Below are 19,379 nucleotides of genomic sequence, written 5' to 3'. Positions count from 1 at the left end.
TGGCAGCTTCTTGGGTAGGTTCATACTGGGAGAGCAGTTACTTCTGGCTCGTACAGACGCTGGCTCTTACTTTGCAGCTTCCCCTGCAAACAGGCACAGGCTTTGTTAAGTAAGATACGTTTTGCTTGCCTTTGTAAACAGTTGTTGTGCCATTAGCCAGCTTTGCTTGGGGGAAGCTGCAAAGACAGAAATCAATCACATGTATGGATTTTAAGCCTGTGTAGCAGTGCAGAAATAAGGTACCAGTGTTGAAGGGAACATCTTTGGTTTGAGCTGGGACCGGCATTGGGGGTTGTGCGGAGGGCACAGCTGGGAGACCTGGTACTAACCACTCCGTTCACTGTCTAGATCCCACTCCTTCCTCAATTCCAACTCAGCAGAGGCCGTGGCCATGGGCTTGCTGAAACAGTTTGAGGGCATGCAGCTCCCGGCCGCCTCTGAATTGGAGTGGCTGGTCCCTGAGCACGACGCCCCACAGAAGGTAGGGGTGTGAGTCCCTGGTCACCGATTGCATTTGATCTTCCCTGAACCCCTGGCTTCAGCCCACTGCCCAGGGGCTTTGCTAGTCCCAGTGATCCCTCTGTGGCGCTGGAGGAGGGGTTTTGTCCGGGCTCTGGAGATGGGTGCAGCCGAGTAGGGCTCTGCCACCGCAGCCTCCTACAGCGGAGTGCCCAAATCCCTGGGGACACCCATTCTCCAGCCCCCATTCAGCTGGAGCAGCAGCTCGGTGCCTGGCATTTTTCCAGAGGGCTGCAGCTGCAGGTTTCTGGCAAGCCAGCCAGGTGCATTGCCTTTGTGGTACCAGGCAGGGATCTGACCCTCTTGCCTACCTCTCCCAGCTCCTGCCGATCCCTGACTCTCTGCCCATCTCTCCCGACGATGGAGAACATGCCGACATCTACAAGCTGAGGATTCGGGTGCGCGGAAACCTGGAGTGGGCCCCACCGCGACCACAGATCATCTTCAATGTTCACCCAGCCCCAACGTAAGGACCCGCACAGCTGAGGGCTCTCTGGGGACCTGCCCTTTCCAGTGCTTTTCCATCAACACCAAGGTTGATTATCCTCTCCTTCTCGCTTGACTGCTGGGGCTTCTGTGCTCTGAGCCTGGTAAATCCCACGGTGGTCACCACCAGCAGCTGGTGCTGTGAGATGGAGCCAGTCCCTGCAGTCAGTGCCTTTGGTGTGCACCAGGCCACAACAGGGCTTTTCCCCTTGGATTTGTTGTCCACACTTGAGTGGCAAACCATGTGGCCATCTCTGCCATCCAGACCTGTGCCAGTGCCTGTCCTCTGGGTGCCAGGTGCCATCAGGGCTGGACTCATGCATGTTGTCTTCTCTCTCTGGGCAGGAGGAAGGTGGCCGTGGCCAAGCAGAATTACCGGTGTGCAGGCTGTGGCATCCGGACTGATCCTGGTGAGTACTGGGTCCCTGACCCATAGCTGGAGAGTGGGGAAGAACCTGTGAACAAGTGGGAAGACGCAGAGTGGGTGGGCAGTGGCAAAGCTCAGCATAAGGTCAACTGGGGAAGTGGTACACTGCCTTTGCCAGCTCTGCCTGCACATTGGTGTGCACCACACCCAGGGGAGCCTCCTTCTCCAGAAGGTCACGGGGCTGGTGGAGGCAAAGAGCAGCCAGCCTGTCCTTTGGAGGGCATTTCAGATGTTGGCTCTTCTAGGGCAAAGTCATCTGTTGGGGTCCTAAAGCTCCTAGCAGGTTCTGCTGTGGTTACAGCTGCAGAGCTCTTTGACCAGCCATCTTTCCTGAATGTATAGGTAGATGTGGCTGCATGAGACTGGACTGTGGTCCCAAATGCTTTTGCAGTTGACAGGGGTGCTTGCACAGCCCAGTGTTGAGTGCTCTGGGGCTGGAGGAAGTACCAGCAAGGCAGAGTGCCTTGCTTGTTGGAAATGCTGAGCAACGCTGGGAGTCTAGTATGTGGTTGGGCAGAGCCCGTGTCTCGGCTGACCTCCCTGTCTGCCTGGGTTTGGCCAGATTACATCAAGCGGCTGCGGTACTGTGAGTACCTGGGGAAGTATTTCTGCCAGTGCTGCCACGAGAATGCCCAGATGGTCATCCCCAGCCGCATCCTGCGCAAGTGGGACTTCAGCAAGTACTATGTGAGCAACTTCTCCAAAGACCTGCTGAGCAAGATCTGGAGTGACCCGCTCTTCAATGTGCAGGATATCAATCCTGCCCTGTACCGGAAAGTGAAGTCTCTCAACCAAGTGTGGGTAAGACCCTTTCCACGCCTTCCTGAGTGGAGTTTGGGTGAGGCGAGTGGCTGCCAATTGTAAACCATGTTCCAGGGAAGCTGGGGAGAAGCAAATATTTCAGTTTTTGAGGCTTAAAACCTCAGCACTGTGGGTTTCCATTCACCTCTTGTTTATCCAGTAATGTAAGAATTTCAAAAGGAATTTCTGCCTGGTGTCCAGCTGGGCTTCAGTTTGTCTCCTGCAGCACATGACAGTGGTTGTGCTCACTTTGCCCTGTGTGGTGTAAACACTTTGGTAGCAGGGGAGCAGCAGCTGAGGAGCAGCGGTCATTTCACCAGTGTAGGAAACGCAGCAGACCTGCTTGGCCAAGGACCATGCTCTGTTTACTGATTCTTGTGTCTCTGCTTCCTCTCCAGCTGCTGCGAATCCAGCTTTTCCACATGAAGAACATGTTTAAGACGTGCAGGCTAGCTAAAGAGTGAGTCCTGGGCTGTGAGATGAAGCTGTTTTGCTGTCCTGGATCTGTCCCATGGCAATTTGCACTGGGCATCTGTGCAGCCTGTGCAATGAGCTGGGGAGAGGGGAGGGGGTGGGGAGAAAAGGCAGAAGCAGTGGAGAGAGGGAGCTTAGTGGAGTTGCTTTGCTCTGAGCTCTGGTTTTTCTGGCCTTGCAGCCTCCTGGACTCCTTTGATGCGGTGCCTGGGCACTTAACGGAGGATTTGCACCTCTACTCGCTGAGCGACCTCAGTGCCACAAAGAAAGGGGACCTGGTGCCTCGCCTGATGGAGCTCCTGAAGGCAGGCAGCCTGCATGTTGAGAAGTGCATGGTAAGGCCTCCTTGTCTGCCTCCTGCACAGCTCCGCACCCTCGGGAGCACCCTTGGGAGCAGACTTTGCTGCAAAGATAACTGATGGGGAGGACTTTGATGTGCAGGGCAGCTACCAAATTAACTAATTCAATGCTAACTGCTCCTGCCTGCTCCACAGAGCTCTGACCCAGCATGGGGATGTTCGTTACCCCGTTTTGGCTCTTCCCCACCCCTGACATGTTGATTCTGCCTTGCTGTGCTCCATGCTGGGGAAGGGCTGTCCCACATGGTTAGAGCAGGGCACCATGTCCTGCTGTCCTGCTCCACTTTACCTCCTGCCCTGCTTGCCAGGGAGATGAGAAGCATTTAGCTGCTTTTTCCTCACCTTTTCTCCTTCCAGCTGTGCCAAGCCAAAGGCTTCATCTGTGAGTTCTGCCAGAATGAGGGTGACATCATCTTCCCCTTTGAGCTCAACAAGTGCAGGATATGTGAAGGTGAGATGCTGGGGAGAAACAGGGAGGGGACAGACCCTGGGGCCACCAAGGTCTGCCTCCAGTTTGAGTGGCGTTTGTGCTAGCAAGAGGTACAGACCCAGAGCCAGCCAGACCAGAGTGCCTCTGTGCATGGCCTGTGTCTCTGCACCACGTTATCACAGCAGCATATCAGCATTGTAACAGTGTTTGGCTAGAGCTGCTGGAGCGTGTAGGTTTCTTCCTGACCACGCTGTGTGCTGCCTGCCCCAGTGGCAAGCAGGCGGTCGGGTTGTGACTGCAGCGAGCGAGTGTCTTGGAGCCCTGGCTTCCCTTCTGCTGTGGTTACGGAACAGGCTGCAGCCTGCATGCAGCTCCCCTGCCCCTGCTTCGATGGCTGGAGCTGACCTTGTAGAGCAGAGAGAGCCTGAAGACTTTGTCTCTGTGCTCTTCCTGCCTGCCAAGAAATCCCTGGGCCCCTTCAGGAGTCATCGTTGTTAATGTCCAGTACTAATGGCCAAGCAGAGCTTGTCCCTGCAGCTTGGGACCAACCTCTGAACTGGCTTGAAATGGGTCCTGACAACATGCAAGCCTTGGTTTGGCAGGCACAGTGCCAGAGCAAACTTGGGGCAGTCACTGTTTCCTTGGAGAATCAGGAAAGTTTGGGGAGGGACCTTGTGCAGAGCAGTAAACCTCTCCCCTGTGCTCCCAAAGGCTTTGCAAGCCAATGCCGGGACCCTGCAGCATGACTTCTTGCTGCTTCCAGAACAGTGCTGGACCTCCACTTCTGGCGCTTGTTCTGCCACGGCTTTGGTTTGAAATGTCCTGGACAAGCCTGGAGCATCCCTCCCCGGGGTGCGGAGCGTCAGGCAGTCTGTGTCAGCCTCTGCCAGCTTTCACCCATGCTCTCTCCCGCAGAGTGCAAAGCCTGCTACCACAAATCCTGCTTCAAGTCCACCCGCTGTCCCCGCTGTGAGCGGCTTCAAGCCCGGAGAGAGCTGCTGGCCAAGCAGAGCATGGAGTCCTATGTCTCAGACTATGAAGACGAGCTGGAGCAGCCGGAGGCGGTGGCAGCCACATGAGCATGTTGCAGCGGAGGAGCAGATCATGGGTTTATTTATGTGCGTGGCCTTCGTCACCAGAGACTGAGCCACGTGGACTGGAGATGAGGAGGACTGTCAGGAGGCTTGGAGCGCTGTCTTGAAGGGATCTGTTTTCCCCTGTGCAGTAGTGCTGGGCTGGGGAAGGGGTATCTTCCATCGTCCAGGTCTGCTCCAGGTACTGCTCACACTCCCCGATGCCTTTGCTTGGGGAAAGGTGGCTGCTCCTGCTTGTCCTGCAGGCAGAACAGGGGCCTTTTCTGAGCAGTTGTTCATGCTGGACCAGGCAGGGCTCTGCTGCCAGTCCCTGTGCCCTGTTCCCTGGCAGGGTCCCCCGGGAGGTCAGCATTTTCTGCTCATCAGCTGTATACTAGGAAGCTCTGGCCATGTCTACTCCTTGGAGGGGGGAATCGGCTCTCTGAGTCCTCCAGTCCCCTGTCCTGCTGCTGTGGGTTGTGTGCATGGAGGGAGGGTAGGGGTTTGGGGTTGGTTGTATATTTAACAGCTCCCTTTCTCAAATCTGGCTTGGGACACTGCCAGAGAGCGGTTGCTCTCGCTCCAGAATCAGAGCAGAGGAGGTGGCAATGGTGAAAATGCCAGATTTCTGCCTCACCTCTCCGTGCCATCTGTGCTGAGTTGCTTTCCCTGCCTTCTGCCCGCAGCCTGTGCTGCAGAGGGGCATTGCCCCCGGAGCAGCCGCACAAGGGGACCAGTGCTGCTGGGCTTTCAGCGGAGGCAGATCCCTATGGCCGGGGGGTGCGGTAAGTGAAGCTTCCCACCCTGCTTCCTCCTCTTGCTGCCAGTCTGTCCTCCTGGGGGGACATGTCGTCCTCTAAGGGCGACATGGGACATCACTGGTGGCACCAGGACTTGCCTTGCATGCAGCTGCCTCCTGCCCGAGACCCGTCAGGATGTGGGTGAAGGCTCAGCCCTCCGACTGCACCCCCCGAGCCTCTGTCTCGGTTTGTTCTTTTAGGTTGGGTTTTTGTTTTTTAATCTGCTGGATTTGGTTTTATTTTTTTAATGCAGTTGTTTGTATTTTTAACTGTGTGTTCCCCCGAAAGGAGGTGCTGCTTGAAATGCCTCTTTAGGGGATGTGTGATCTGTTTAGGACTCACTGGTATAAAACCTCCAGGGCTGTCCTGCTCCTGGTTGCTCACCCCTGGATGGGGCTGGCGTTTGCCAGGTGTCCCCTCTCCCAGCAGATCTCCTGGTCCACTTGGGAGAGGGGTCCCTGAGCCAGGCAAAGCCTCGAGGCTTCCCGTCTGCAGTGCAGCGGGGTGGCCAGGCAACCTGCACGCAATGGGGGGTGCACGGGGGAGAGGGGTTTGGCACTAGGGTGCTGCAAAGGGTTGGTCCCTCACCGATGCAGAGCTGCCTGCCACGACCGATGGCTCCACAGGGTTGCACCCGGTGGTACAAGGTGAGCTCTGCGCTCTAGGGCTAGCGGTCGGTGGAGGAGGTGCCTCTGCATCGCAGGAGGATGCTTTAGCCCATGGCACGGGTGAGTGTCCAGCACCACCTTAGCATGGGTGGGATGTGGGGTGGCAGTGGGGTGTTTGGAAGGACAGTGTGGCCTGTGTACGTGTGAGAAGGGTGTTGAGGGACTGGGGAGCAATACACTGGCAGAAGGCATCTAGGGGCAATGGCTTCTGCAGGGCGTGCCCTGGCTTGAGGCTGGGACGTGACCGTTGTGGGCTGTCGCTGCAGGGCTGGCAGGGTTGGGGGGGGTTGAGAGAGGCTGGGACCAGGAGAGGTGGCCACAGGGCTTGGTCAGGGAAGGTGGCTGCAAGCCTCACTGCTGGGGGTCTGGCTGCTGCATGGCAGTATCCCTCCCCTGCTCTGCAGCATCCTGACAAAGCCAGGTCTAGCCTGGGAAGGGGAGTTCAGCTTCCCACTCACTCCCCTGGGGTTTTGCCTCCTCCTGTCTTGCTTCTGCTTGTTTTCCATAGGGGAGCAGCTTCTCTCCCACTTGCTCTCTGTCTCTGCAAGCCCTGGGGCTGCCAGACACTGGTCCGCCTTGGTCTTGCCTGTCCCCAGCCCCAAGCTGAGCCCTCCTGCTGCTGCCCAGAGCTGGCACCCCCTTCCCTGGAGCTGCCTCAGCAGCACACCTCCATCCACCCTGTTTTGTTTGAAGCACTTTAATGTCATGGGACAGCAGCTGAGAGGCTGCCTGTGTCCCTTTCTAGAAGCACTGAGTACATTTAGAGAGGAGGGAAGGGATTTTGGCTTATTTGTGGTTTCCACCCTCTGCCATGGACTTTCTCTGGAAGCAGCGAGACTTGCAAACCCGGCAGAGGTCTCCAGGGCAGGGTTGTGCCCAGCACTGACACTGCTGCCCAGCACTGACCGCTAAGAGTAACACTGGAACTGGGCAAGGCAGTGGGCTCTTTGTAAGGGAGAGCAAGGGGCTGCCCCGGCCACCAACTGGAGCCCTCCCCATGGGACTATTGCACAGCAATGAAAATGCCGTCCCTAATAAACTAAGTTAATAAGGGGCCTGGTTGTCTTGTGGCATTGTTTCAGGTGGGGTAACGGTGTGTATCCCCCCCCCCCCCTTGGGGTCAGTGCTGCAGTGCCTGTTGGCCCTTGGGGCAGGGAGGGGGGGAGATAGTGGGGGGACAACTTACGCAACTGGTGATGCATCACCAGCTGTCACTGGGAGGGGGTTATTGTTACCACCCCTTGACTAATCTCTTTGGTTTGTGGCCTCCCCTTGCAAACTGCCAAGTGGACTCGGGGCAGGAGGTACAAGCCACTGAGTAAGGGGCTGTCTAATGCCTGTCCCCTTCCTGAGCCTGCCTTTGCTGCTGGCAGAGGGGCCCGGGGCATGGCCTTGGCTGCCCCATCACTGCTTGCACCCCGGTCCCACACAGCCCAGTTCTCCCCTTGCAGCAGTCATGCATCGCCCCATAAACACCACAGACACAGGAGATAAACTGTAAACTTTAAAACAACTGTTGAAGGATGCATGTGCAAGCCCAGCATAGCGCTGGCTCCGCATGGAGTGAAGCAGGGCTTCCCTGCAGGCAGCATGGCATGAGGAGCCAGTTTCTGGGGGCTTTTCCCCAGAAAAGCCCTGCTCAGCCTAACTCTAAGCTGAGGTTAGCAGCAGCTACAGCAACTTGCGCTTACTCCTGAGCACGGTGGTTGTAGAAAAGGTTTCTGGCAGGCACAGGCACGCTGAGGATGGGCTTTTGCAGCTACCAGCAAACCCGTGGCAGCAGGAGGGCCCTGCACGGCCCCATGGGGCTCCTGCAGCTGCCCCAGCGCAGCAGCTCGAGCAGGGGGTGATGGCAGAGAAGAGAGACCTGCAAAACCCTGGGGCTTGCGGCTGTTCCAGTGAGTTCTCCAACAGCACCCGGGGTGATCCCTGGCCAGGGTGTAAGGTACAAGCTGGCACCTTGGCAGAGGCATGTCTGCCCCCAATCATAGAGGGGCACAAGCAATCTCAAGGCGTGCTGTGCCCGTCACTGGGAGAGCATGCGGGGGGTGTAGCGACGCTCGAACTGGCCCACGTCGAACTTGCGCTTGCAGCCGGCGTAGTTCATGTAGCGGATCTTCCCGAAGATGGCCCGCTCTGCCCAGCCCTGGTCGTGTATGCCGCATATGGACCAAAGGCAGCCTGCCGGGCAAGGGGATGGACCGTCAGCTCTCCCCCTTGCTCAGAGGCAGCTGGAGAGCCAGTGGGATGTGGGTGCAAAGCAGGATGGACTGGATTGTCTGCAGAGAGCCGCCCCCACCCACAGTGGCCTTGGCCATCAGAGATAAGGCCCCCTGCTCCGTGTCCCCCTCCTGCAGCTTGCCTACGTATCCGTTGGGGTCCCTCCCGTCCAGCTCGTAGCGGTCATTGAGGTAGATGGCAAACTGCAGGGCCTCCTCAGGGGAGCGGGTCCACTCCAGGATCTTCTTGGCCCAGTACATCCGCAGGAAGCCGTGCATCTTGCCCTCCCGGACCATTTGGAGCTGGGGGGAAAGGGACAGCCGCAGGGGTCAGTCCGTGCCAGCTCACCTCTGCCCCTCAGGAAAAGGCTCAGCATTTTGCAGTGGAGATGCGGGACACTACCTGGGCAGCATTCCAGAGCGGGTCATGTGTGGTCCCCTGCTCCAGCTCCTGCAGCTTGTAGAGAAAAGGCCTCTTGTCTTTGGCATGAAGCTTCAGGGTGGTTTGCGCCCAGTCGTAGGCACCTGTGAGGAAGAGAGATGAGGAGCAACACTGAGCAACCTGCTCCTGCAGGGCCCTGAGGAAGGGATGGGGAATTGGGCTACTGAGGGCACTGTGCCCTGGAGGCACCAGCCTTGAAGAGGGCATCCGCCAGCTCCTGTCCTACCTCCAGAAGGTACCAAATGATGGCACAGTAGTGCCCCCACAGCCCCTCTCCTAGCAGAAATGGGATTGCCAAATTGGGGTGACCAACTGGGTGCCAGCCTGGCCCCCAGCATTGCCCACCCAACCTGGGATGCTACCTTGCACGCTGTCATAGTTCTCATTGTAGTAGCAAAAGTTTTCAGCCAGCTCCCGCCGTACCACGGCCTCCTCCACAAATGCGTCCACCGACTCCTTGTACTTGCCCCGGTGCTTCTGCACCTCCAGGATGGCTCGCTGGGTGGAAACTTGGCCTGGGGATGTGGGGAGGGAGCAAGTCAGGCTGCCGGTCCAAGACACCGTGCTCGGTCCTGCTGCAGAGTGGGAAGCCTGGGACGCTCACCAAAGTGGAACCACGGGGAGAGGTTGCTGAGCGCTGCCTTGTTGGGGTCGTTCCGGTGGGAGCCAAAGGATTTCAGCCGCTCTGCGATGAAGGACTGCAGCATAGCCAGCCCCGCAGCCGTGCCGGGGGTCGCCCATTCCACCTCCTTCACGGTGTGGTCCACCTGCAAGCTGGAGTAACAGGCCTCCCAAGCAATGGGCTGGGTGGCGACCAAGCAGCATGAGTGCATTTGCAGATGCTCTTCAGCCAGATGCCCCGAGTGTTATGTCCCCTGGATGTCCCCAACCAGCAAGTCCCCAGCTTGTGCCAGCCTCCTCCTCTTAACCAGCCCTGCACAGCAGAGACGTGGGAACTGAATGAAAGAGGTGGGAACCTCCCTTCCCCAGGGCATCCCCATCTCCACACCACCTGCGTGTGACCTCAGACAGGTCACTGTCCCCATCCCCTGCCTTCCCCCCCAGGATCACAAAGCAGCTGTGAAACTCTCTGGGACTGGCTGCGAGTGGGCGTGGAGGTGTCTCCTGCTGGTACCTCTGCCGGGCAGGAAGGGGGATATGGGTGACGAATGACGGGGGGGAACTCGGTGAGGAACTCGGGGAGCTGAGCATGGATCTTGCCCCGGATGGTCCTGGCGCTGTACTCCTGCTTGGGGGAGGCAACCCAGCAGGGCACGATGTTGTGGGCATCAACCTGGGAAGCAAAGCAATGGAGGAAGGTGTGAGCAGAAGCAAACGGTCCTGATGACGACACACACGCTCCCTGCTCAGGTCACTCCAGTGCACCTCTGCAGGCACGAAACGCAGGAGACAAGTTTCTCCCACATCTCACCAGCCAGAGTTTTCCCCTCCCAGAGCGCGGGCACCCACCTGCGCAAATGGCACGTCTTCTGGCAACCGCTCCCTGACGTCCTCCACCCACTGCCGGGGGAGGCGGAGGGGGCAGAAGTCTGTCACCAGCCCACCCACTCCATGCTCCACCACGAACGTGGGCAGCACGTCCTTGGCATAGCCCAGCAGCAAGTGGAAGGGGATGTTCAGCTCTCCGCACTCCTGCAGTAAGGGGGTAAAGGGCTACAGGATGGTTCATGGCTCTGCAGACCCCATCCCACCACCATCTGCTGAAGGGATGGACCTGCCTCCCCCCTTCCCCATGAGCCGTGTCCCACCCAACGTGGGCATCCCCACAGCGGCCGTACCTCAGCCACCTCCTGCAAGCCCCTCAGCATGAAACCATAGTGGCGGATAGTGGCGTCCAGGAATTTGGGCACCAGGCAGAAGCAGACGTGCAGAGGCAGCTCCTGTTTGAGGGCCAGGCGCTGGGCGTAGAGGAAAGCCCAGTTATCTGGGGAGAAAGCGCACGGGGCAGTGTCAGGGGGACGCTTTGCTGAGGGGATGGAGATGGGGTTTCACAAGAGGAATCCCTCCAGTCCCCCCCGCAGAGGGGGGACCAGCTCCAAGGCCTACCGTGGGAAGGGACCAAGGCTTTTGCCACCCACGGGAGCTCCACTTCCCGGCCCCCTCTGCCAGCTGGTTCGCACCTTGCACCCGCTGGTCCCGGGACATCCAGTAAAGGATGCACCGAGCATCAGCCTTCAGGTCCGAGCCCTGCGAGACGAGGCGAACCCGCTTTTTGTTGTACTTGAACTCTCGCACGGACGGGGCCGCCCTCCGCCGGGCCTCCTGCACCGCCTCCTCCTCTTCCTCCTTCCTCCTCCGAGACACGCGTGGCAGCTCCCTGACTTCGGCCTTTCGCTTCCCTTGCCCCCGCCGCATCCTTAGGACTGCCCGGGCCAGCGCCCGGAGCAGCGTGGTTGCCCTCGGCCGCTGCGAGTGGAAACGGAACCGTACTGAGCTGCCGGTAGCCTGCCCATCCCGGTCCCCGGTCCGCCCCCAAAGCCCGGGAGATGCCGGTGCCATGCCGGGTGCCCGGTGCCCAGTCCCCGGTCCCCGGTCCCCGGTCCCCGGTCCCGGTCCCCGGTCCCTACCTGGCAGCCACGCGGCCCTCCGGGTGTTACACAAGTCGGAGGCGTGGTTAAGGGGCGTGGCGATGGGCGTGGTTTCTGGAGAAAGGGCGTGGCGCCAGCACCTGGGACCGCCCCTCCTGTACACTGGGGCCGGTGCTGCGCCGATGTCCCCGGCGCGCCCGTGGGCGCAGCACCGGCCCCTGGGAAGGGGGTTGCAGTGCCCGCCGGTGCTTCCCCTCCCTGTCCCCTGGAACGAGGAAGCGGCTCCGGCCACCTTCAGCCGTCACTCGGCAGTGTAGTCCTCCGCTGGCACCATCCCCTCGCCCTGCATCCCCGCGTGCAGGGACCTTTCACCACCCGGGGATTGAGGGTGCTGGCTCTGGACATGGCTGGGCAGAGAGGAGGGCTGCCCCTGCCCCTGCTGCTGCTGAGCCTTGCCGTGCTGGACTTCACTTTAGGTAAGGGCTGAGTGGGATGCGGTGTTATCTGTGGGTTGGGTGGTAGGTGCGGAGCATCGTTCCCCAAGGCGGTGGGTGGCCCCAGGGTGGCTTCACCCACAGAGGTGAAACAGTGCGGGTGCTGTTTGCTCTCTGACATCACAGCCCCATCCCAGTGAGTGAACAGAGCTGCGCTTTGCAACACCAGAGCGACAAGCTTGGCGTTATTTCTTTTGCCTCTCATGTGTGTCTCTGTCTGGGCAGAGAAGACCTTGGTCCCAGCTGGATCCCCTTGCTGAACCTTGGTCCCTGCTGGGGTCATTGCCTTTGCTACGACCTACCCGGCAGCACCAAACGCCCCTGCCCGGATGGCAGTATCACTGGGATGTCATGGGCCTGGAAAACTGCAAATGCCATCCTGATGATTGCACTTGACACAAAGCAAGAGCAGTGTTGAGCCAAGCACAGGGAATAAACCTGGCACTTCTACCTCCTGCGAGCCTCCAGCTACAGCCATAGGTCCCCTCCTCCTGCGTCCCTCAACCGCCAGCAGAGCAGGGTCACAGCAGGTCTCTAATGACTTGGCCCTGGGCTCCAAGCTGGGATTTGTTCCTCTGTGGCCCCCCTCTCTGGGGCTGGTTCCCCATTGCCATTATTTACACCCAGTGCTATCAGTTCCTGCCTATCTGCAGCAGAGAGGTTTGTGTAAACTGCCGCTGCTGTGATTCCAGCCTGTTTCACGCTCACCAGTTCCTGCACAGCTCTTCCTGTCAGACAGGTTTGTCTGACCCTCCAAGGATGGGTGAAGGTGGTGGAATGGGTCTTAGCGCTGGTGCCTACAGGAGCGTCTGCCCTGAAAATGGCGATGCCCATGGCTTGTTCCTGCTTTGTCAGGCTGGGGGATTTACGTGGCCTGCCTTGCCAATGATCACGTTGCCATTCGGGGCACCCACATGCTTGATCGCTGCAAGGACAGTGAATCCCCACTCCCACTCCCCCACTCCGTGGCTGATGTGTAGCTCTGGGTCCCTCAGGGAGCTCATGCTGGTGGTGATGCTGCGCCATCCCTGGCACAGCCATGGTCTTAGCCTTTCACCGCCAGCCCTTGCGTGCCTCACTCTCCCACCTTTTTGCAGGGACCACCGTCACAGATGTGACAGTCACCATGTCCCCGACGCTCCCTACCTCCTCAACACCTACAAAGACCATGGCACTGCTGCGCACCACCGACTCCACCACCGCGGCCGCTGTCCCTCCTTCCAGCCCTGAAACCTCCACCCCAGAGGTGCTGACGGATGCCTTCACAGCCAGCGATGCAACGCCTCGCGGGAGCAGCGCGGCAGCCTCCAGCATCACCACACCGCAGGCGAGGGGCAGCACAGCCCGCAGCACTCCTGGGTCGCCCACTGGCACCACGGTGCAGCCTGACCCCACCCCAACAGGGCCAGGGCTCACCAGCGGCACCCCAACTCCAACCCCCATGGCCACGACACCCAACTGTGCTGAGACGACCATTGTCACGTCTGTGGGGACCAGCACGGCCCTGGCTGTCAGCTCGTTTGGAGTCAAAACAAGCCCACTGCCTCCCTCCCCCTCTTCTCTTCTCTCCTCCACCTGGGTGGGCACCACGCTTGGCACCAGCACCCGCCAAGGGCCAGCCGTGACCACGCTGCTTGGCAGCACATCCCCAGGGACCGGCAGCGCCTCTTCACCCACCGCACCGGCACCGACAGCCACTTCGGATGAGCCCTCGACGACCCCGCTGGACACCACGGCCACCCCCGTTACCAGCACGGGGGTCCCTGGGAGCACCTCCGCCCTCAGCCAGCCAGCCGGGACCACGGCCGGGACCACCCCTGGTACCTCCACCCCGACAGCACCTGAGACCTCCAGTGCCGCCGCGGGTGAGTGCAGCCACGGAGCACCCGTGGGGCAGGGGCAGGGTGACAAACCCCCGCGGGATCTCCCACGGCCTGGCCCCCCCCCCGCCTTGCGGCAGCCGCCCCGTCTCCAGCCTCTGCAGGCCGGCGGGTGGGTCCCCTGCCGCTCCCCGCGCCCAGGCCGGGCTGGCCGCCCCGTCAGGCAGCGGGGACGAGGCGCTCCCTCACACCCCACGCTGCCGGGCGGGGACGGCGGCACCGGGCCCGGGCCTCGGGTCACCGCGCCGCGGCGCTCCGGGGCTCACGCGGGGCGGGGCTGGGGGCGGGGGAAAGCGGGGGGCGTGGCCTGTGGGAGGGACGTGTCTGCCGTGGGTGCTGGGGAGGGGGCGGGGCTTCGGGGGGGGCGGGGCATCCCCGCCCCGCGCTGGGTGTGCAGCGGGGCGGCTGTAAGCCTGCGGTGTGGCTGTGACCCCGGCGGTGAGACTGTACCCCAGGAGTGTGGCTGTACCGCAGGAGTGTGACTGTACCCTGGCAGTCCCGCCAGGCAGCCATACCCTGGCAGTGCACCTTCCTAGAAACCTGTGTCCCAGCAGTGTGATTGTATCGTGGTGGCTCTCCCAGGAGCCTTTACCCTGTGGCTGCAGCCGTACCCTGGCGACACCCCCCTCCGTGCACCTGAACCTGGCAGGGAGACTGTACCCTGCCCCAGTGGCCCCGGCCGTGCACGTCCCCCCAGTGTCCCTGTACCCCAGTAGAGAGACTGTATCCTGCCAGAGTACCTGTACCCCGGCCTAATGCCTATGGTGTGAGAGCACCCCAGCAGAGTGCCTGTACCCTGGTGATGCCCTCAGCGCGCCTGTGCCCTGGCAGCGAGCAGCCTGTACAGCAGCAGGGTGGCTGTGCCCTGGCAGTCCTCCAGCGTGCCTGTCTGCCTGCGGAGAGCCTGTACTCTGGCCCAGTGCCTGCGGGTGCCTTTGACTGACTGGTCTTGTCCCTGACCCTAAGAAGGAAGTGGCTCCGGCTGTCAGCGGTGCGCTTCAGCCGTGACATGCTGTGATATGGGGAAGTGATGCCTGTACAGACAGCCCAGGGGACAAACCCTCGGCCTGGAGCACGCCCTTCCTGAGCGCCGCCTGTTCTCTCCGCCAGTTCCTCGAGCTCAGAGCGCGCGGGCTGTTGTCTCCCGAGGGCGTTGGTGCTGGGAGCCATCACTGAACATCACCCCTGTGGCGGAACACTGGGACGGTCCCAGGCAGCCTGGCTGCTTCCCTGGGCTTTTTTCCATTGTCGCCGTCCCCTCAGCAGGCAGAGGACGGCACGGTCCCCGGCTGCAGGGACCTGGTCTGCTGCAGTCGTGGCCCAGCCGGCCTGCCCTGCCCACTGCTCATGGCTGCCCTGGGTCCAGCGGTGCAGCTGATGTCTGCTCGGCATTGTGCCCGTCCCCGGGAGCATCCGTGTCGGGTGGAAATCCCCTCTTCGCTGCCAACGCCTGAAGACCCACCTGGATGCTCCTCCTCTGCTGGGCAAAGGACACCCGGAAACCCCAGTGCCAGGGCCGTGGGGAGCGCTCCGAGCAGTGCCTGGGGGGGGGCATTGGCTCCCGCCTGCCTGGACATGGCTGGGCAGAGAGGAGGGCTGCCCCTGCCCCTGCTGCTGCTGAGCCTCGCTGGCCTTGTGCCGCACCTCGCGCTGGGTAAGGGCTGAGCAGGACGCGAATCTCTCCGTGCGGCGGGTGGGGAGTGGGGAGCATCGTTCCCCGGGGTGATGGGGTGCCTCACCTGCAGCAGGCGCCTGTGGGGTGTGGGGGGGTGAAATGCTGCGGGTGCTGTTTGCTGTTTGCTAAATGTGTAGCAGAGGTGGACTTACAGCTTCTCCTTTGTGTGAGGATGAGGCCCTTCAGTGCAGACACCCACCCGGGCATGGGCTGGGATCAGACCTTTGCCCTTCTCCACTTTATTATTTAACCAGCTGCTGCCTGCAGCAGCTCAGGGAGGGAGCGGCTGCTACAGACTTTGGGAGTTTCTGGTGGGGTTGGTTGAAAGCAGCCGGCAGCTGGTGGCTTTGTTCTCTATCCCCACGTAAGCAGAGCCCCAGACTCACTGAGTTTGTTCTGGGACCACTGGAGAATCCATCTTGGCATCTCAAAGCCGCCACCTTGCAGGCACCCCTTGATAGAGACCCAGACAGCCAGGCTGTTTTGTGCATCCTTTTGGAGAGTGTTACAGATGCCTGGGCTTCCCCAAGGGACAGCAGGCTGCCCCAGCACAGGGCCCGTGCGGGCAGAGAGGATGGCCCTCCCACGTCTCTTAAGCCCCCCCGCAGAACTTTTGTGGGTCACAGCAGGTCTCTAATGACTTGCCCCTGAGCTCCAAGCTGGGATTTGTTCCTCTGTGGCCCCCCTCTGTGGGGCTGGTTCCCCATTGCCATTATTTACACCCAGCACTATCAGTTCCTGCCTATCTGTGGCAGAGAGGTTTGTGTAAACTGCTGCTGCTGCCGTTCCAGCTTGTCTCACGCTCACCAGTTCCTGCATGGCTCTTCCCGTCGGATGCATTTGTCTGACTTCCTCCAGGGATGTGTGAAGGTGGTGGAACAGGTCTTAGCACTGGTGCCTACAGGAGTTTCTGCCCCAAGACCAGCGATACCCATGGCTTGTTCCTGCTTTGTCAGGCTGGGGGATTTACGTGGCCTGCCTTGCCAACAATCATGTTGCCGTTCAGGTCATCCACATGCTTGATCCCTGCAAGGACAGTGAATCCCCACTCCCAATGCTCCATGGCCGATATGTAGCTCTGGGTCCCTCAGGGAGCTCATGCCTGGCACAGCCATGGTCTCAGCCTTTCACCGCCAGCCCTTGCGTGCCTCATTCTCCAGCCTCTTTGCAGGTACCACTGCCACGGATGTGACAGTCACCGTGTCCACAGCTCACCCTACCTCCCCAACACCTATGGAGACCTCGGCACTGCTGCCCACCAGCACCTCCACCACTGCAGCCACTGTCCCTCCCTCCAGCCCTGAAACTGGAGCCTCCACCCCAGAGAGGTCCAGCACGTCACCGGGGCCCGGCAGCACCTCTTCTCTCACCATGCCTCCTCCCACCGCACCAGCACCGACAGCTGCTTCGGCCGAGCCCTTGACGACCCTGTCAGACACCACGGCCACCCCTGATACCAGCACGGGGTTCCGTGGGAGCACTCCTGCTCCCAGCCAGCCAGCGGGAACCACAGCCAGAGCCACCCCTGGCATCTCCACCATGACCTCGGGGCTAGTCCCAGGCACCCCGACAGCACCTGAGACCCCCAGTGCAGCTACGGGTGAGTGCAGCTGTGGAGCGCCTGGAGGGCTGAGGCATGGTCAGGGTGACAAATCCCCACAGGGATGCTGGGCATGTACTTGGGTGGCTTCATGTAGATGGCTTCGTTTAGGCTCGGTCTGACCTCAGCTGTAGGAGCATTGTGCACCTCTCTGCAGACAGTGCTAACGTAACGTTGCTTTGCCCAGGCATGGAGCCCTCTTCCCCCGCCACCGACTCAACCCAGACCCCAGAGGTGACCCTCAGCACCCCTGCAGACCTACCAACGACACTGCCTGTCTGCCCCACCGCCACATCCAACACCAGTAAGTGCAGTGGCCCATAGGCATTGCCACCCCCTCAGCACTGGTGGCTTTGGGCTTCCAGGGTCCAGTGCGGAGGGTCCTGGAGCCCCACTGATTTTGCAGTGCTCTCAATATGGGCCATTGATGCTCTGTGGGATGTGTGGTTTGCTGTACAGGTGGAGGGCTGTTCTCCTGACGGTGTAGGTGTCCATGACATGGTTAACCTGAGAGGATGTTCCATGTCTGTGCCAGTGATCCTGGGGAGAGACCCCCAGATCCTTTGGCGTAGCCCAAGATTCAAGGCCAATAACCAGAGCTGTGTTTTTTGTCCTTAGGTGCATCTCACCTCTTTTTGTCACTGAGGCTAACTGTCCCCTTGGACCTGGGGAACACCACGGTGCAGGAACTGGTGTTGTCCAAGGTGAGGTATGCTGGGAGGGGGTGTCACTTTGCATCTGCCAGCCGTGGTCCAGCCAGCCGGGGAGGGGGACAGGCAGCCAGCAGGAGGGGAACAGCTGGGTCTCGCATTGAATATCATCCAGACCCCTTTCGGATGAAGGGGACACGCTCCTTTGGCTGCTGTGGCCCAGGATCAGGCCCCTCCTAGGTGGGGAGCGGGGGGTAGGAGACCCCCTCCGGCATGGTTTGACGGCTGTCCTCTCCCCCCAGCTCCGCAGGGACCTGCAGACGGCGTTCCCATTTGCCGGCCTGGCAGTGGAGTGGCGAGGGCACAGGAGGACCTGACGGCTGCTCCTCGCCTGGCCGGCACCCGTGTGGACTGGCAAGCCTTCTTCTCCCAGCTCCTTACTCCACGGCGACGCAGCCCTTCGGGGTAACCTGTACAGCTCCCCTTGAACCTGGGAACACCCTGTCCTTCACTGCACACCCCCAGAGGACCCCCAGTGCCTCCCGTGGGCTAGGGTGCCCCTGCCCCTTCCACAGCCCGTCTGTAGAGCCCGAGCCCTCCCACCACACTGCACCAGCCGTGGGACCCCCCAGTGCTGCTGGGGGGCTGGGAGGAGGGGACCCTGCAGGGGCTGGGCTTTTACAGCTGGGACTGAGATGGCTCAGCCACAAAAGCCACCCTGGGGATCGATGGATGAGAGCAAGGAGACCTGGACCCCCCGGTACTGCTGTGCCCAGGGCACTCGAGGGCTCAGAGCTGGTGACCTCTGTGGTTTGCAGCCTGGGGAGGCTGCGGTGCCCGAGGTCTTCAAGAGATGCTCCACGGCTGCTTCACCTCCAGAGCGGCCCAAGATGGACCCTGGGGTGGCTCTGGGAAGGAGGCAGGAGAGGAAAAGAGCCTGCCTCTCCCACCTGAGCCCTGTCCCAGGTCCAGCTGAGCTCCTGAGCCCTGCAGCACAGAGGGCGAGTGAAGCCAGAGCCCCGCACACCATCTGTCCCCAGCTCGCCTACAATATTGCTGACAGAGGAGCACACCCATGCCAACATGGGCTGGCCAGTAAAGGAAATCCCACGTTTTCTGCGGCAAAGATGATGACTTCTTTTTTTTCTGAATTGCCTTCCCCAGTTTTCAGCTTTGCCACCTAGCAGAGGTACAGGCAAGAAAAAACGGCTGAGTTCCAAAAGCTTCGCAGCGGAGACGGGCTCAGGGCTGTCCCCTCCTGTCAGGGGCTTCTGCAGATGTTCCCAAGGATGGCTTGGCACCTCGACAAGCTGGGGGGGTTCCCGCTTTCATGCTCTCTGCCCCATGACACCCCATGGCTGCCAGGGCAGCTGTGCACACCATGGGGCCGTGGAAATCCCGTGGGCTGTGCTCCTTCCCTGTTTTTTTCCAGTCCCCACCTAAGGAGACGGCCGCAGCGTCTGTCCCCCTGCAGCAAAGTCATTTATTAACTGATTAATTAGCCAGATAAAATCCAACTGAAGCAATTATTAGCCTAAGCAAGTCACCTCGCCTGGAGATTGAAAACTGAAATAATTAGCAAAATAGCTGTGTTGCTCATCAGGTGTTATTTTCGGCTGATCCCTGCTCCTTGCTGGCAGCCCATGCCGCCCTGGCATGGGGAGGGCTGGGAGGGGGCACATGGGGCTGTGGGATGCCAAACCCAGGGATGGCTCCTGGGCCCCCCCGGATTGTCACCCAGCTGGGAAAGAGCCAGCAGCCAGACAGGATGGGGAAAGTCACCCTGGGATCACCTGGCTGCCTGCCGGCTGGCAGGGGCTGGGAGAGACTGGG

The 19,379-nt window shown here is 60.5% G+C and overlaps 3 protein-coding genes across 6 annotated transcripts in view; 2 read left to right on the top strand and 1 right to left on the bottom strand.

Moving 5' to 3' along the window:
• The window catches only part of RUBCN (rubicon autophagy regulator), a 28,224-nt gene extending 21,132 nt beyond the window's left edge, over positions 1-7,092 (top strand). For all 4 annotated transcript variants that reach the window (XM_052803598.1, XM_052803596.1, XM_052803597.1 and 1 more), the window contains 8 exons: positions 349-481; positions 840-985; positions 1,351-1,415; positions 1,995-2,233; positions 2,632-2,693; positions 2,889-3,042; positions 3,424-3,517; positions 4,412-7,092. In XM_052803598.1, coding sequence (XP_052659558.1) covers positions 349-481; positions 840-985; positions 1,351-1,415; positions 1,995-2,233; positions 2,632-2,693; positions 2,889-3,042; positions 3,424-3,517; positions 4,412-4,575 — 1,057 coding nt within the window. In that variant the 3' untranslated portion in view covers positions 4,576-7,092. The remainder of the gene's footprint in view (positions 1-348; positions 482-839; positions 986-1,350; positions 1,416-1,994; positions 2,234-2,631; positions 2,694-2,888; positions 3,043-3,423; positions 3,518-4,411) is intronic.
• A 436-nt stretch (positions 7,093-7,528) lies between these two features.
• LOC128149521 (deoxyribodipyrimidine photo-lyase-like) lies at positions 7,529-11,335 on the bottom strand. The gene is made up of 10 exons (XM_052804825.1): positions 11,287-11,335; positions 10,840-11,125; positions 10,498-10,643; positions 10,169-10,351; positions 9,834-9,992; positions 9,303-9,501; positions 9,061-9,213; positions 8,660-8,781; positions 8,400-8,559; positions 7,529-8,218 (listed from the first exon to the last, which is right to left on the bottom strand). Exons 2-10 carry the CDS (start codon positions 11,072-11,074, stop codon positions 8,064-8,066), a joined length of 1,512 nt encoding a protein of 503 aa, XP_052660785.1. The 5' UTR covers positions 11,075-11,125; positions 11,287-11,335; the 3' UTR covers positions 7,529-8,063.
• Positions 11,336-11,455: 120 nt separating this feature from the next.
• Positions 11,456-19,145, top strand: LOC128149422 (mucin-2-like). The gene is made up of 6 exons (XM_052804606.1): positions 11,456-11,723; positions 12,839-13,606; positions 16,468-16,896; positions 17,084-17,200; positions 17,515-17,600; positions 17,849-19,145. The coding sequence occupies exons 1-6, from the start codon at positions 11,651-11,653 to the stop codon at positions 17,921-17,923; spliced, it is 1,548 nt and encodes a 515-aa protein (XP_052660566.1). The 5' UTR covers positions 11,456-11,650; the 3' UTR covers positions 17,924-19,145.
• Positions 19,146-19,379: the final 234 nt, after the last annotated feature.

This window comes from Harpia harpyja, chromosome 12 (assembly GCF_026419915.1).
Source record: "Harpia harpyja isolate bHarHar1 chromosome 12, bHarHar1 primary haplotype, whole genome shotgun sequence".
NCBI lineage: Eukaryota > Metazoa > Chordata > Aves > Accipitriformes > Accipitridae > Harpia > Harpia harpyja.
This window is presented reverse-complemented; position numbering and strand designations above follow the sequence as displayed.

What these genes read in the sequence shown, in the direction of transcription:
- LOC128149521 (XM_052804825.1), bottom strand. Translation starts at nt 11,074, where the DNA reads ATGCGGCGGGGGCAAGGGAAGCGAAAGGCCGAAGTCAGGGAGCTGCCA. An exon ending in CTCCCCGTGGTTCCACTTTG is followed by an intron (nt 9,214 to 9,302) that starts GTGAGCGTCCCA and finishes CCACATCCCCAG; the next exon opens with GCCAAGTTTCCACCCAGCGA. An exon ending in GAACTATGACAGCGTGCAAG is followed by an intron (nt 8,782 to 9,060) that starts GTAGCATCCCAG and finishes TCTTCCTCACAG; the next exon opens with GTGCCTACGACTGGGCGCAA.
- LOC128149422 (XM_052804606.1), top strand. Translation starts at nt 11,651, where the DNA reads ATGGCTGGGCAGAGAGGAGGGCTGCCCCTGCCCCTGCTGCTGCTGAGC. An exon ending in CACCGCCACATCCAACACCA is followed by an intron (nt 17,201 to 17,514) that starts GTAAGTGCAGTG and finishes TTTTGTCCTTAG; the next exon opens with GTGCATCTCACCTCTTTTTG. An exon ending in AGGAACTGGTGTTGTCCAAG is followed by an intron (nt 17,601 to 17,848) that starts GTGAGGTATGCT and finishes CTCTCCCCCCAG; the next exon opens with CTCCGCAGGGACCTGCAGAC.